This window comes from Girardinichthys multiradiatus, chromosome 19, assembly GCF_021462225.1.
Source record: "Girardinichthys multiradiatus isolate DD_20200921_A chromosome 19, DD_fGirMul_XY1, whole genome shotgun sequence".
Taxonomy (NCBI): domain Eukaryota; kingdom Metazoa; phylum Chordata; class Actinopteri; order Cyprinodontiformes; family Goodeidae; genus Girardinichthys; species Girardinichthys multiradiatus.
This window is the reverse complement of record NC_061811.1, coordinates 29,401,176-29,414,914: the sequence shown is the minus strand read 5'-3', so window position 1 is coordinate 29,414,914 and position 13,739 is coordinate 29,401,176. Positions and strand designations below refer to the sequence as shown.

The 13,739-nt window shown below is 38.4% G+C and overlaps 3 protein-coding genes across 7 annotated transcripts in view; 1 reads left to right on the top strand and 2 right to left on the bottom strand.

Moving 5' to 3' along the window:
- Nucleotides 1–104: 104 nt before the first annotated feature.
- On the bottom strand, nt 105–5,637 carry rmnd1 (required for meiotic nuclear division 1 homolog). 3 transcript variants are annotated; one of them, XM_047345360.1, is made up of 12 exons: nt 5,255–5,637; nt 4,426–4,895; nt 4,236–4,341; nt 4,071–4,146; nt 2,590–2,629; nt 2,388–2,506; nt 2,211–2,317; nt 2,058–2,122; nt 1,853–1,929; nt 1,494–1,614; nt 1,282–1,398; nt 105–538 (listed from the first exon to the last, which is right to left on the bottom strand). In XM_047345360.1, exons 2-12 carry the CDS (start codon nt 4,867–4,869, stop codon nt 506–508), a joined length of 1,305 nt encoding a protein of 434 aa, XP_047201316.1. In that variant the 5' UTR covers nt 4,870–4,895; nt 5,255–5,637; the 3' UTR covers nt 105–505. The 3 variants fall into 3 exon arrangements, with proteins under 3 accessions (XP_047201316.1, XP_047201314.1, XP_047201315.1); XM_047345358.1 differs by having other exon boundaries at nt 5,370–5,637; XM_047345359.1 differs by having other exon boundaries at nt 2,406–2,506; nt 5,370–5,637.
- A 339-nt stretch (nt 5,638–5,976) lies between these two features.
- Nucleotides 5,977–11,896, top strand: ccdc170 (coiled-coil domain containing 170). The gene is given in 10 exon segments (XM_047345977.1): nt 5,977–6,136; nt 7,319–7,480; nt 7,775–8,056; nt 9,050–9,250; nt 9,348–9,511; nt 9,589–9,745; nt 9,747–9,842; nt 10,107–10,234; nt 10,236–10,305; nt 11,084–11,896. Coding segments are annotated over 10 exon segments (1,554 nt in total). The 5' UTR covers nt 5,977–6,097; the 3' UTR covers nt 11,339–11,896.
- Nucleotides 11,508–13,739, bottom strand: part of syne1b (spectrin repeat containing, nuclear envelope 1b) — a 138,930-nt gene continuing 136,698 nt past the window's right edge. For all 3 annotated transcript variants that reach the window (XM_047345974.1, XM_047345975.1, XM_047345976.1), the window contains one exon: nt 11,508–12,411. In XM_047345974.1, coding sequence (XP_047201930.1) covers nt 12,168–12,411 — 244 coding nt within the window. In that variant the 3' untranslated portion in view covers nt 11,508–12,167. The remainder of the gene's footprint in view (nt 12,412–13,739) is intronic.

Genomic DNA, 13,739 nt, shown 5'->3' with positions numbered 1-13,739 from the left:
TTCAGCTGTTGGTTTAACAAATAATTAGGGGTCATATTTATATTCAAGCAGTAATCTACAAGCAACAAAGAGACAAAAAAGTCTAGACCAGCACTCACCCTAGATACATTCACTTATGCATTTATATTTCCTTCTTTTAACATGAATAAGTTGCATGAATGATGTTTTTGGTAAAGGTGACCTCAGGGTTCACTTAAGATTTAAATAAAAAAATACCCAACAAGTTTGAACAAAAATCAGAACACACACCCAGCCAGGCTAATAAACATTATTCGATCAGATACTAAAACAATGATGGATTGATGGATATATATTGTGTGTTTGAAAAGTGTTCCTTCATCCAATTTAGGAGTACCAAACCTAACATAATCAGATCCCCTTCACATTTTGCAGTGGCTTCAGTGAGTCACTGACAACAGTGAACGAGTTCCTCAGTAGAGTCCAGCATTCTTCTCTTGCAGTCCCTGGTGTCATTTATAGGTTCGTGCTTTCTGCGATCTGCAGGTTAGAAGATCATCTTCGCAAGTTCGAACATCACCTTCAAGGAAAACAAGACAGATTTGTAATACTTCACACAAGGCAAGGAAGACATTATACAGTGCTTTGCAAAAACAAGAACTTGTTTTGCATTTTGTGTTTATTTTATTGAGATTTTATATGATAGACCAACACAAAGTACAGCACAAATGTGAAGTAGAGGGAAAAGTTAACAGTGTATTCGAAGTGTATTATAAAAATATATCTGGAAAGTGTGGCATATATTTGTTCTCAGCCACCCTGAGCAACACTTTTGTAAACAATCACCACTGCAATTAAGGTGGCAGGTCCTCATAAGCTCATCTAAAGACTCTGCTTTGCCAAATATCTCCAGGTTAGTCAAACTGGATGTAAAGTATCAGGTTTAAACTTTGCCACCACTTCCCTGACCAGTCTGCTGTTCTCCTTGGTCTTTGTAATGCTGAATGTTAACTGATGTTCTCTAACAAACCTCTAAGGGGTTCACAGAACTGCTGTTATTAAACCGAGCACGCATGTGGATTCTGTTTATTAATTAGGCGACATCTGAGAGCAACTGGTTGCGCTGGATTTTATTTAGGGGTCTCAGAATAAAAAGGACCTGATCACAAATTCCGTTTCTCATGCAATAGTGCGCTACTTTGTGTTTGTATTTCATGTTTAATTCCCCCAAAAAAACTGTGGAATTTTTGTTTAAACGTAACACATATGAATGAATCATTTTGCAGGGGACTGTAAATAAAGGTTGAAGTAAACCCACTTTACCTCGATGGTAATGAGGATGACTATCATCCACTCCAACCTCAAGCTGTGCTTTTCACTCAAGTGGCTCCTCATCAGGTCTGTCAGCTGTGTGCAATGTTCCAGCTTCTCATTCACAACCTAAAATAAAATAAATAAATCACACAAAATGCTTAAAGGAGGAGGCTGAATGTCTCACTACAGCTCTTTTAAGAACTTAATAGACTATTATTTACGTTGACTCTGCGGTTGATGCTCAGGAACTGGCAAGTCTTGTCATAAAGCTTTTCCAAGTTTTCTCGGTCCCAGTAGAAATCAGGGGTGAGGAGCAGGTCGGACCTCAGGTTGATGCAGTGTCTATCGGAGAAGGAGGTAAATAGCAAAGGCTGGATAGTTCTGGTCATGCCAGAGGTCGGCGATTTAGGACACGATGGCACAGACACATCGACTGAAAACTCAATCGAGCGAAGAACTGGTAAAAATAGTAAACTAAGTGAAGAGGCTGGCGCCATGATTAACTGAAAAGCTTTGGCTTTCTTTTAAGTCCTAAAATAAAAAAAGGAGAGAGTTGCTATTTGGAGAAAAATGAATTTACCTTAATGTGAAAAGCTCTCCTATCTTCTGCATAACCTCAGCAGAAGAAAGTTTGATTCTTCTGCCAGACTTCAGCATCTAAAGAAAGCAAATTACATTAATATTAATGTTCTCAAATAACAACGTATATGCATGATCTGCCATATAGTCATACATTACATGTTATTAAACATGCATAAAGTCTCTTTCCATCTTGACAGTTGTACCTCTGGAATTGACTGAATCGACTCTACAAAGTTGTCCAACGCCACCTCCCATATCGCCAACTTCACTGAAGAAACAAGATTACAGTAAAACCAACGCATCAGCAAAAAACAAAGCAAGTTAGTAGTATTTTTCCGTAAAGATTAGATTCTCACCTGACAGACAGAGTGCATTAGAAAATGCAAATTTCTCAAGAACAGCCTCATGCTGATCCATCTCGTAACTAAGGATGAAATTGCCTCTCTCAAGCTTTGTGTTTCCTCTGAGGAGAAGAAGATTTAGATGTTAGAACGATCAGAAAGCATTTAGGAGCGCTGAGAAATAAAACTGACAGTGGTGGCACATCGCACTCTCCCACTGTGTAGTTGATCTCCTCATTTTCCCAGTGTACTAGAGCAACTTCGTAAGGCTGGATCTCATGATGTTCCAATAATCTCAAAACCTTTTTCATCTGCAGGAAATGAAAACAAATTCCATTCTCAATAGATGACACAACTTAGGAACACGTTTAGTTTGGAAAGAAGTATTATTTACCTCTTTCTCCTCAACGTTCCAGAAAACCACGGATCCTTCCCTGAAATTTAGATTTGGAATATCAAAAGAAGTAGAAGTAAAGAAAAAAAAACCCAAAACCAAGACCAACACGGAGCATCAGATGAGACAGAAAAACAAGTTTTTTACACTGCTTTCTTCTATGTGAACAGATTTTGTTCTGGGCAATGAATCTGGCTTTTATAAAGCTGAGGTGGAGACATTTCCAAATGCTAAACGTTAGCTTGTCTTATCCATTCTGAAACCAGCTCTGATCTGTATTTTGGATCATTCTCCTTTTAGAACCTCAAATCATGTCCAAGTTTCAACCAGCTAGCTGTGGATCAAAAAAAAATGAAGGAAGCCATCCTTCTTCATTACTCCACCCACTTAGTGCAATGCACCAGTAATACTAGCAGGTAAACTACCCTCAGCATGACACTGCCATCCCTATGCTTGAAGATTGGTACAAATTCCCCAAACACTTTTCATCATTGTGCTAAATAGCTCCGGCTTTATCTTGTCTGCCCATAAAAAACCTTTCTCCAGAAGGCAGTTCTTTTTATCTAATTGAGGACATTGTAGGGTTAAACATGTTAAATGAGAAAGGGCTTCCTTCATGGTGAGCATCATTTCAGTCAGACATGATATTAAAGTATCTTCACTGTGGACCATGAGACTGGTGTCCCAGCACCTTGCAGTTTGAGACTTAGTGGTTCCTGGGTTGATCTTAAACACCTTAACCAAATTCCTTCAACCTGAGGGTGACGCTGTGGGTCAGATGATTGAAATGTAGACACAATTGGGTTCTTAGAAAGGCAGTGTTTCCAGCTCACATCAGAACGTTTCTGATTGAATAAAGCAGCCCACCATTAAAGGTCTGGTATGGTCCTAATCTTAAACATATTGAAAATGTGGGAACTATGCTTAAAATCCAGGTCTGACAGGTGTAGCAGACATAGAGGCTATAGTCCTACATGCTGCAGGTCTTCCCCTCCTCTCTCTGATGTTCCTACCATCAATAATACATAATAAATAAGACATAATGGCCACCTTCAGCGCAAAACAAAGAAACCCCCAAATTATGCCAGACGGTTGTCACAATCTACAGAAAGTGTGTGGGCGGGGGGCAACTTGCTAAGGCACATTTAAATGAGTGAGACTGCATGTATATATTAGAGCCCTTATTCATAATTTTGACCATTTAAAGATTTGAGAAAATCCACAAGAAATTCAAACCTGTGCACCAAATTCATTAAGGCTGTTTGTTGACTAATCATTTCAACCTCAGTGGGGACAAACTGTAGTTCTAATGGATCATTAAAGTCCAAAATTAAAATGATATTCAACTAGCTGATGAATATATTTAATATTTTCAACGACTGTAACTATCTGATACTTCAATATAAAGAAAAACAATATACATTAAAGTATAGAAACCTGTAAAGTCACTTAGTGTTCAAAATGAAGTCGATAGTTGCTACCTGAAGAAAAAGATAAGTGCATCATCATCTGGTTTAGCAGGATTTTCAGTGCTTATCACCAGGACGTTTGATGCATCTGAAATAAAAACAGGACCATGAGAAAAACGGATCAGCGCTGCTGATCTACTGAGTTGCGTTATAATATAACATCTCCTTGGGTCACACCTCTTGGTAAATCTATTTCTTGGAAGCCGTGGTTTATCAAGTCATGGCTAAGTGTTGGCAAATGATACTGGTCTGCTGTTGCGAAGGCAATGCACTGCATCATATCCTGCAGACAAAAAATAAATAAAATCACACCTGAATTACTGATGGAACTACAGATGGAAGGAAGAAAATGACTACAATGAATCACCTCATCCTCTTTCATTGAAGGCTGGTTGGCCCGAGAAGGTTGTTTCGTTCGCGGCCCTTTAGGAGGCCTCTTTCCTTTAGGAGGCACCATTGCTGGTTGTAATGTCGGTTTGAGCACTGACTTTACAATATTGGATGAATAAAAACGAGCCTGATCACATCTCCAGTTGATCTGCATCCCAGGGAAAGTTGAAAGAGGAACACTATAATTTTTAAACCCATCCACAGCAGGATAAGCTTGTGTTTTCTGCATGTGCTGCTGGTGAAATGTCTTTAAATAAAAGGTCCTTGTGCCTATACTTGACCAGGAGTGAATCCTTGGGGTGGATTCATTTTTATTGTGGTTCAAACATTGGGTGAGAGGGGTTGAAGGAACAATACAGACTGGTTTGCTCCCAGCAAGGCGCTGAGCTCCCAGTCTCGACCACAATGTCCGAAGAAGCATCTTCCACAGACTGATGCAAAGGTGGTCTGCAATAAAAGGGGAAAAATTAAAATACAGAACAATTACAAAGAACTTTTATGTTACAAGAAGCATAACTTGCTAACCAATTTGTATCTTGTCAAAATTGTACATCAGCTAATTTAATTTTACACATTTTTATTCAAGGTTATCTCAAGAGAAGTGGGAACCAAAATTACTAAAACTGACCTTGTCAAAACCAATTCAGATTATCCCCACTAATGGTTTTTTAGGGTTTACACATATAAATAAACTCAGATAATATAACAGTAAAACCTACAGCGGTTCAGAGCAGGTAATAACCTCTGAAAACATGCTAACAGCCAGCATGCTACAAACCATCGTGCAACATTAGCCTTTAGCTTACCAAGGGTGGAGAACGAAGCGCCTCTAAACAAGCCAGAGTTAATCAAACAACGGTTACGATATGTTAAAAGAAAACCATAAACTTGCTGAGCTGTTTAACAGCTTGTGTGACTGACCCAGGAGGCGTGTTTCTCCTAGCACAGGTTGAACTTCCTGTTTACCATCGGGATTTTTGCAGGTAAAACTCATACCGGGTAGTTTACTTTAAAACTCCATGAAATACTCCATGAAATCTGTGCTACAATGTGAAGAAAGAGTAAGGTCAGGGCTATTGACATGCGATGATGTTTGTTCATATCACACAAAATAAAAATTACTATGTGTTGTGTCGGAATGCGATTCACCACTAGTTGCGACTCTACAACCCATTTTACGGCTGCCATCTTTAACTCCATGGTGTATTCAAGTCAAGTGGTACACAATAAATAATTTTGTCTAAACTTTATTGAACAATCAACAACGGAGATTATCTACATTTGCAGGTAAACCCAACTATTACATATTTAGGTTTAAAGTTATTTTCATTCATTCAAAACGTTTTTTGGGATGGGAAATGAGAAAGGCATCTCAAACAATAACACAATTTAAAAGGGTAATCAATAAAAACACTTTTTGGGTGTTGTTATAAAACAATTGATCTCAAGAACATCTTATCTAATCATGTGGTTTTGCTAAATCTTTTTTTAATAGGGTTAATAGATGGTTACAATCAAAACAGGTGACATCTGCCTTGGAATGCATATGTTTAGTAACTCTGGTGCACAAGGTGTACTTGAATGCAGCATGAGTTTGTCGCTCGTGGCCGTAACACACCATGTAGAAGCACCATGGCAACAGCACAGAAATGACTGGAAAACTCATATTGACGGTGGAGCTTGTCGAGGTAGGAAAACGTCACTGGCCGTCCGTTAACTCTTACATTACTCCTCACCTCTCATAGACTCTTTTTATTTGGCACCCCAAAGGACAATCCTCAGTCAGAGATCAGTTGTACGTTTCCACAAGTTTAATAAAACCAATGTGAATTCAGAGAGGGAGACATCACACTTACACTGGTACCTGGAAACCTCTGTGTGTTGTCTCACTGGGGGATGTGTTACATTACATTTTATACCCCACGCTGCTATGCAGTACACATACACAATCATTCTGTCTGTGGATGTCTGCCCAGCAACAGCATCAAAGAAACAGAGATACATTTCATCATTTAATTAAAGAATTGTTTCCCACACGTCTTCAGAAATCTTCAGGGAGAGGAGTACCATGCCTCCTCACGATACAAACAGAAAACACCTGCAAGCTTCAACCTTGAATAATAAACACTCATTGTGTAAAAACTGGACTCTATAATACTAGAGGCTACTATTATGTTTTTCTAGCTATCATAACTAAAAACTCCTAATAAAAATCAATCTATAAACAGCAAAGTCCCAAATATATCTTAGTCTTACCTACTAATAATAATGCATTTATATTTCCACACTTCTAATAATAAGGCATTTATATTTCCACAAGCTTAAAACACCTGTTCATGATTGAAATTTTTATTATTTACAAATAGATAACAATGTGACAAAAGAATGAGTATTCTTGACATAAAAGGATCTTTGTTTATACTGCAGTTTACTCTGGTATGCGTTACACAGTATGTATTTGTGTTAGCGAGAGCCTCATAAAAGTAGTGGGTAAATGGGTCCGAAGGGAACAGTGGTACTGATTCAGCTCAACTGGAGATGTTCCACTATAAAAGTTGAATATAACATCTTGTAGGACCTCTGAAAGTTTTGTTTAAATATAAAAGTTAAAGTGCTTGCGCTGTAGCGCCCCCTCTGGTTGAGCTATGTAAAGGCTGTTGCCATGAAACGTCATACAACAGAAACAAGTTATTTATGTGGCTTCACTTCTGGTAAACTTCTGTTATGGAAATCTTGAAAAGTTCTGATGAGGTTAGTTTACAATTTCTAATTTTCTTTATTGAAAACTTTCTGACAAAAAAAAAAACGTAGAGTGTAAACTGTATCTGTGAAATTGTTAATTTACCTTTGATTACTTGTCTCATGAGAAGGAGCGACTCAGGATGAGGATTGCTGTTTTGGAGGAGAGTGTCAAATCATGTGAGCTGGAGTGTAAAGCCAGCAGAGAAACGGCGTTGAGGCTGATGGCTGAGCTGGACCAGGAGAGGAAGAAGACAGCCAGCAGTTCAGCAACACTTGATTCACTTAAAGTGGTAGAAAGACAAATTCAAACTATTTTAACCTCTATTTTAGTTAGATTTATTCTTAAATTGGCTTTTTTTTGTTAGGATTCGGCACTTAAGTTATTTTAGTTATGTTTTCTCTTTGATTTCAACAAATGAATGTCAAACTGAATGAATAAATGAATGTTTATCTGCTAGATACAATTTGACTGAATTATTTAGAATTTCTAAAACTGAAAATATTAATCTAAAAATCCATTTACCTGTCTGCCTCTGTCCATTTGAAAAAAAAGTTAAGACAACATGTGATGCTGGCTCTTTCAGGAGTTGGAAGACCTGGCGGTGGGAAGGAAGGGTGTTGAGACAGAGAAACAGACCCTAAGTGAAAGCCTTGAAGCCAGCAGGAGAGTGATAAAGGCAGCCAGGCAAGAGTCCTGCTGCTTGGAGAAACAAGTAGAGAAGTTTCAGGAAAAGGCCCAGGCTACTATGGAGAAACATCAGCAGTTCCTGGAAAAGGTTGCCTGTCTAGTGCAGGAGAAGACTGAACATGTCATCCTGCACACAGAGAAAGATGTGTTACACAATCTGGACAACATCTGTAATAAGGTGACAAGTCCCATCAAATATGTCTGATGATTTAATCTGAACTCATTTTAACTTTTAATAGTTAAAAAATACACAACATCACAAATTAGCTGTTGATACACTCCTTGCTCCAGTGGCAACCCCTTTGCTATATTTTATTATTGCCTTGCAAAGGTATTCATTCTCCTTACATTTTTCCACATTGTCACTTTACAACCACACAATTATGCAGTGGAAGGAACATAACACGTAGTTTTTTTTTTTTACAAATAAAAATCTGAAATGGGTGGTGAGCATCTGTGTTTAGCTCACTTCACTCTGTTACCCCTAAATAAAATACAGGGCAACCAGATGCCTCTAGAAGTCACCTATTTACTAATCTGTGTGTAATTTGATCTCAAGATAAATCCAGCTGTTCTGTGAAGATCTCCGAGGTTTATTACAGAACATTAGCAAACAGCATTATGAGGACCAAGGAGCATATCACAGAGGTCAGGGATGAAGTTGTAGAGAAGTTTAAAGGAAGGTTAGGTTAGAAAACAAGCTTCGAACATCTTACTGAACACTGCTCCATCCATCATCTGAAAAGGGAACGAGTATAGGACAACAACAGACCTACCAAGTCATGGCTGGTGTGGGACATCGTGCTGAGAATATCCACAATGGTTCATTTTAATTTCCTTCCTTATTACAATTATGCACTCCTCTGTGTTGGTCTACCACATAAAATCAAGGACATTAAAGTTTGTGCTTGTAACGTGAGAACAGGTAGAAAAGTTCAAGGGTCATGAATAAGTAAAAATAAGCTGAAGCATCAATAATATTTATCATTATATTAAAAATTATTGATTTAAATTAGTAGTGTAAAAACACAACCAAATACATAAAAGTCCAAGTATATTTTATTTAGTATTTTAACTGTTACTGTTTTTCCGTAAAAAAAAATACTGAAAACCAGGTCTAGTCTACACTTGCGTTCTGTAACTATTAATTTAGTTTTTCTTGGCTTTAAAGACTGTATCAGAGATGGAGATGAGATTGCATCACACCTCTGAGGAGCTGAAAGAACAGATGGAGCTCCGGCTCGGCACACTGCAGAGGGCTCAGCATGCCGAGCATCAAGTCCAGGACCTGAAGAGGCACCTGGAAAGTCTGGAGACTGAGCTGCTGAGAGCAGACATGCATCGGGATGGACTACGAAACAGCAAGAAACAAGTGAGTGAAGTCAAGGATGTAGGTGGAAATTAGCGCCAGTTTTAGGAAACAGATTGATGATAATCTTTTAAGCACTTTGATTACAATTTCTCTGCAGTGTGAAGAGTTTCTGGAACAGCTGACTGTGATGATGAAGGTTGACCGTATTGATCCTGATCTGGGCTTTGAAATGAAGCTGAAACTCATCCAGTCACGAGCTGAACAACTTGTCAGGCAAGAGGCAGCTGCTTTGTCGGAGAGCAAAAGACAGAAATATGGCTTTGACTTACTTAGAAGCTCATACAATAGGCAGAAACCCTCGTTTGTTTCTTTACTTAACAAAACAAAAAATCTCCTCAATCTTTACAGGTAAAGTCACAAAAGGACCAACTAGAAAGAAAATAACTCCACATCCAACTTTTGAAGAAAAAGGTTTCAGACCCAGAGGAAGAGAAGAGAAGTCGATCTGAGCTGGCTTTTGAACAAAATGATGCACTTCTAGAGGCTCGGAAGCTAAAAAAAAAGGCTGGAGTGTCTCCAAGGAGAACTGAAGGCGGCCAAGCTGTCCAATACTGAGCTAAAGGCCCAACTCACCCACACCAACGAGCTCAAGGTAGAGGGGAGATGGGTTTGGATTCAAAGTCACTTTAGAGGCACTTTTACCTTGTAATGCATGATGTATTTGTGTTAGATTAAAAGTATTGATAGGTAGAAAGCCACAGATATAATTTTGAATCAAGTATATAAGCTGTCTTGATCTTGTGACATCCACACTTTTGCAAGTGCCAGAGTTATTAGCCAATCTAATCAAAGTCAGTGTTGTTCGACTGAGCACAAACATCCATATTTGGGTCTCCGCTGTGTTCAACACGCTAAGCTGAAAGTCGTGGAACAGAGTCAGACTGTGCAGGAGCGGAAACTGAAGTTGAATCAGCTGGTGGATGGGAAAGCAAAGGTGGAGCAGAAGTTGAGCACAGTAAGCTCAGATCTGCAGGATCAGGAGAAGACAAGAGGACCAAGAGCAACTCAACATCCTCAGAGAGAGCCTGGTTCAGCTGTCTGAGAGGCAAAAGGAGGTGAGTGTGTTCCAGTTTGGTCTACGACAGCAGTCGTAACATTTCCCCACACAGCATTGCCAATGGATTCATTTCTTTATCCATTCATTTTCTTGACCCATTAGAGGAAAGTCACAAGATTAGATAAGAAAGCTGGAAGGAAACCAAAACTATTCTTCCATAAACAAATTGTGTATTTAACAAGTGGTCTAAAATCAAAACGTTCCACGTAGGTTAGAAAACATTTATGAATCAACCTCTATTAAATGGCAATTTCTTATGATCATCAAAGTTTTATCAACCCCTAACAGTGCTTTGCAAAAGTATTCATACCCCTTGAACATTTTCGCATTTGGTCACATAACCACAAAAAGTGTAAAGTGTAAGTGAAATGAAATTTTAAAGGGTTTTACAAGTAAAAATGTAAAAAGAGCATGCATACAATAATATTAAACCTCCCTGACTCAATATTTCGGAGAACTGTTTTGCTGCAATTACAGCTGAAAGTCTTTTGGGGTATTTCTCTACCAGCTTTGGGTCTCTAAAGATAGAAATTTATGTACACTCTTTGCAAAAATATCATGAAAACCATAAATAACTTTCCTTCTACTGTAGAATTATGCTCTTGCTTTGTGTTGGTTTGTCACATAAAATCCTAATCTAACGTTCAAGTTTATTCCTGCAATGTGGCAAAATGTGACAAATTTCAAGGAGTATGAATACTTTTACAAGGCTCTAATCTCAGACCTAATTTAGAATTTAAACCTTGAGTTCACGGTATTTTCTTCTTTCGTTGTAGCTCGAGGATTTCCAATCTAAGGTTTCTAAAACGTTTGACCTGAACTCTACATCTTTGTCTCTTTCAAATTATGAAATTATCAAACTACTTCAGGAACTTCTTCACAATCCTCATCATCATCATTTCTGCCATCACCATGATGCTACACCCTGGCATCGCTCTACTCACCATAGTCTTCCTCCGCTTCCTGACTATCCTGAAAGTTGTTGCACCCTGGATGCTCCTGGCTCAGGTTCTCCTTTTGCTGACATTTAAAAAGGTCTTACATGTATACCAAATGTCTAATAACTACTGACAAATGTGGTATTTGCCTCTAAAATCATAACAAACATTTTGCAGTTAAAATAAGCAAAAACAAGCCTTTGAAGTTATGTTCACTGATATAATGGAAAAAGGAAAATCAAATAAAAGACAGGATTCAGAGTGAGGATTTGGCATTCATTATTGTTCATAGTTGCATAAACATAATTATTTTGTGGTAATCTTCTGCACTATGTACACATGTTAAATAGTTCTGCACTTTTATATATTTTATACTCAACCAACAGTCATACAAAATATACAATAGTTTTATGTGTCATAAGTTTAAATCTTTAATATATCAGATCATTTGAAAAAATAAAAAGCAGAATGTAAAAACACCATGGATGGCTGATATTAGTTTGTATCTGATAATAAAACGCTTGACCTGGCTTGACACACGTACATAAATGTATGCAGTTCAAGTTAAAATGAACAGTTTACCACAGACACAATCATAAATGTAATAAATGAAAGTAAATATTAAAACCACATGCCCAAATACAGGTTAAACAAAATGCAGTGACGCTGTTTAATGTTCCTTTTTTTTGTCCGAGGCAATCTTTCAGCTTTTAACTTTGGTGCTTTCTACTGACAGTCTTCTTCAGAAAAAAATATATGAAGGACCCGTAAATTCGTCCAGCAGATGTCCACTCTGAGCTAAACCAAAATAAGTCTTGAATTTACAAAGCATTAGGCTAGATTTTGCTCACCAGATGAGCACAATTCTCATTCCCGTCCCATGGAAGCCAAATTGGGGAAGCAGGAAATTCTTGTAGCTCACCTACACGGGAGGAGGCCCGTTCGTGTAGCTGAGCATTGGGTAAAAAGAATGAGCAAAGTTGTTGGACTGAGCGCAGTAGTCCTCCTCTGCCAGCGGCAACAGGAAGGCGAGGACCACCAACAGGAGCAGGAGAAGCTGGAAAGGCAGCGCAAACCAGAGGACGCGGCACCAGAATGAGGATCTACGAGCTGTTTCTAAGTCCAGATCAGAACGGCAGGAAGCGGATCCAACGACGCTGCGAGACCTGCTCACACAAAAAACCAGGCAGATACTGAGCATTAGTTAATCCCTGGTGATAAAAACATAGTATCCCTGCCTCATCTACACTGCTGCTAACACAATACTGTATAATCTACTTGCATAACTCAAAGTGAATGAACCACACTTTTTATTGGCTACAAAATAAACTTGCTAAATTAAATAAGTCTAATTCATTCAACACCCTAACTCCTAATTTAATATCCTTCCATGTGTAAATGTTTAGGTGCCTGTTTTCAATCCAAATAAGACCTCATTTCAGCAACATGGTCACTGTATGTCAGTGCTTTAATGCCAGCACAATGATGTGTTTGAGAGATACTGCAAACACAGCTGAAAGTGACACCAGGAAGACATTTAATATTGTGATTGACATGCTGACTGCAACTTGGTGGATAAACAGGATAACAAAGACAGTCACAAAACAGTATTCAGCCATACATACTGCAGTGCTGCACCAGACAAATACACTTGATGTTTGCTTGCATTCCTTTGCAGAAGGTGTTAGGATCAAAGACAAAAAGCATGCTGCAGGAATCAGCTGAACTCAACCTGAAAGTTTGGGTCCTGGAGAAAAGTGCAAAGCATGGCATAGCAAGACGAAGCACAGCAATTTGAAACAGTTTTTTTTTTTGATAAGATGATGTATCTAACCTTTGTAAAAGGATGTGCTGAAGAAATCACCTCCCTTCATTAAATTTGACTTACAGTAATCTGCAACACCATTCATACAACTTTAACCTTTTCACATTTAGTCACGTTACAACCACAACTGTCAATGTATCTAATTTGGATGTTATGTGATGGACCAACACAAAGTAGAGTACTGTAAAGTGAAAGGTAAAAAGGCTTTTTCAGTGTTCTTTTTACAAAAAAAGATCCAAAAACTGTGGTGGTATTGTATTCCAACCCCTCTACTCTGATAATCCTAAATAAAATCCAGATGAAAAGCCTTCAGAAGATTCCATTTTTGTGTAAGGTGTTCTCAGTATCCAGTTGTTCTTTGAAGGCCCTCAGAGGTTTGTTACAGAACATTAAAAGCATCATGAAGACAGAAATACAGCAAACTGTGTTCCTTGGTTTTGAATTGCATAACATCTCAAAGAGAATTGTTCAATTCATCATCTGAAAATGTAAGGCATATGGTACAACTGCATGATTACCGAGACATGGCTGTTCACCTAAGCTGACAGGCCGGGTGAAAAGAGCACCAGAGAAGGAGCCAAAAGGCCCATGTCAACTATTAGTTTTGCACTCCACAAACCTGACTTTAATGGAAGAGTGCCAAGAGGGAAAATATTTTTGGAAGTGATC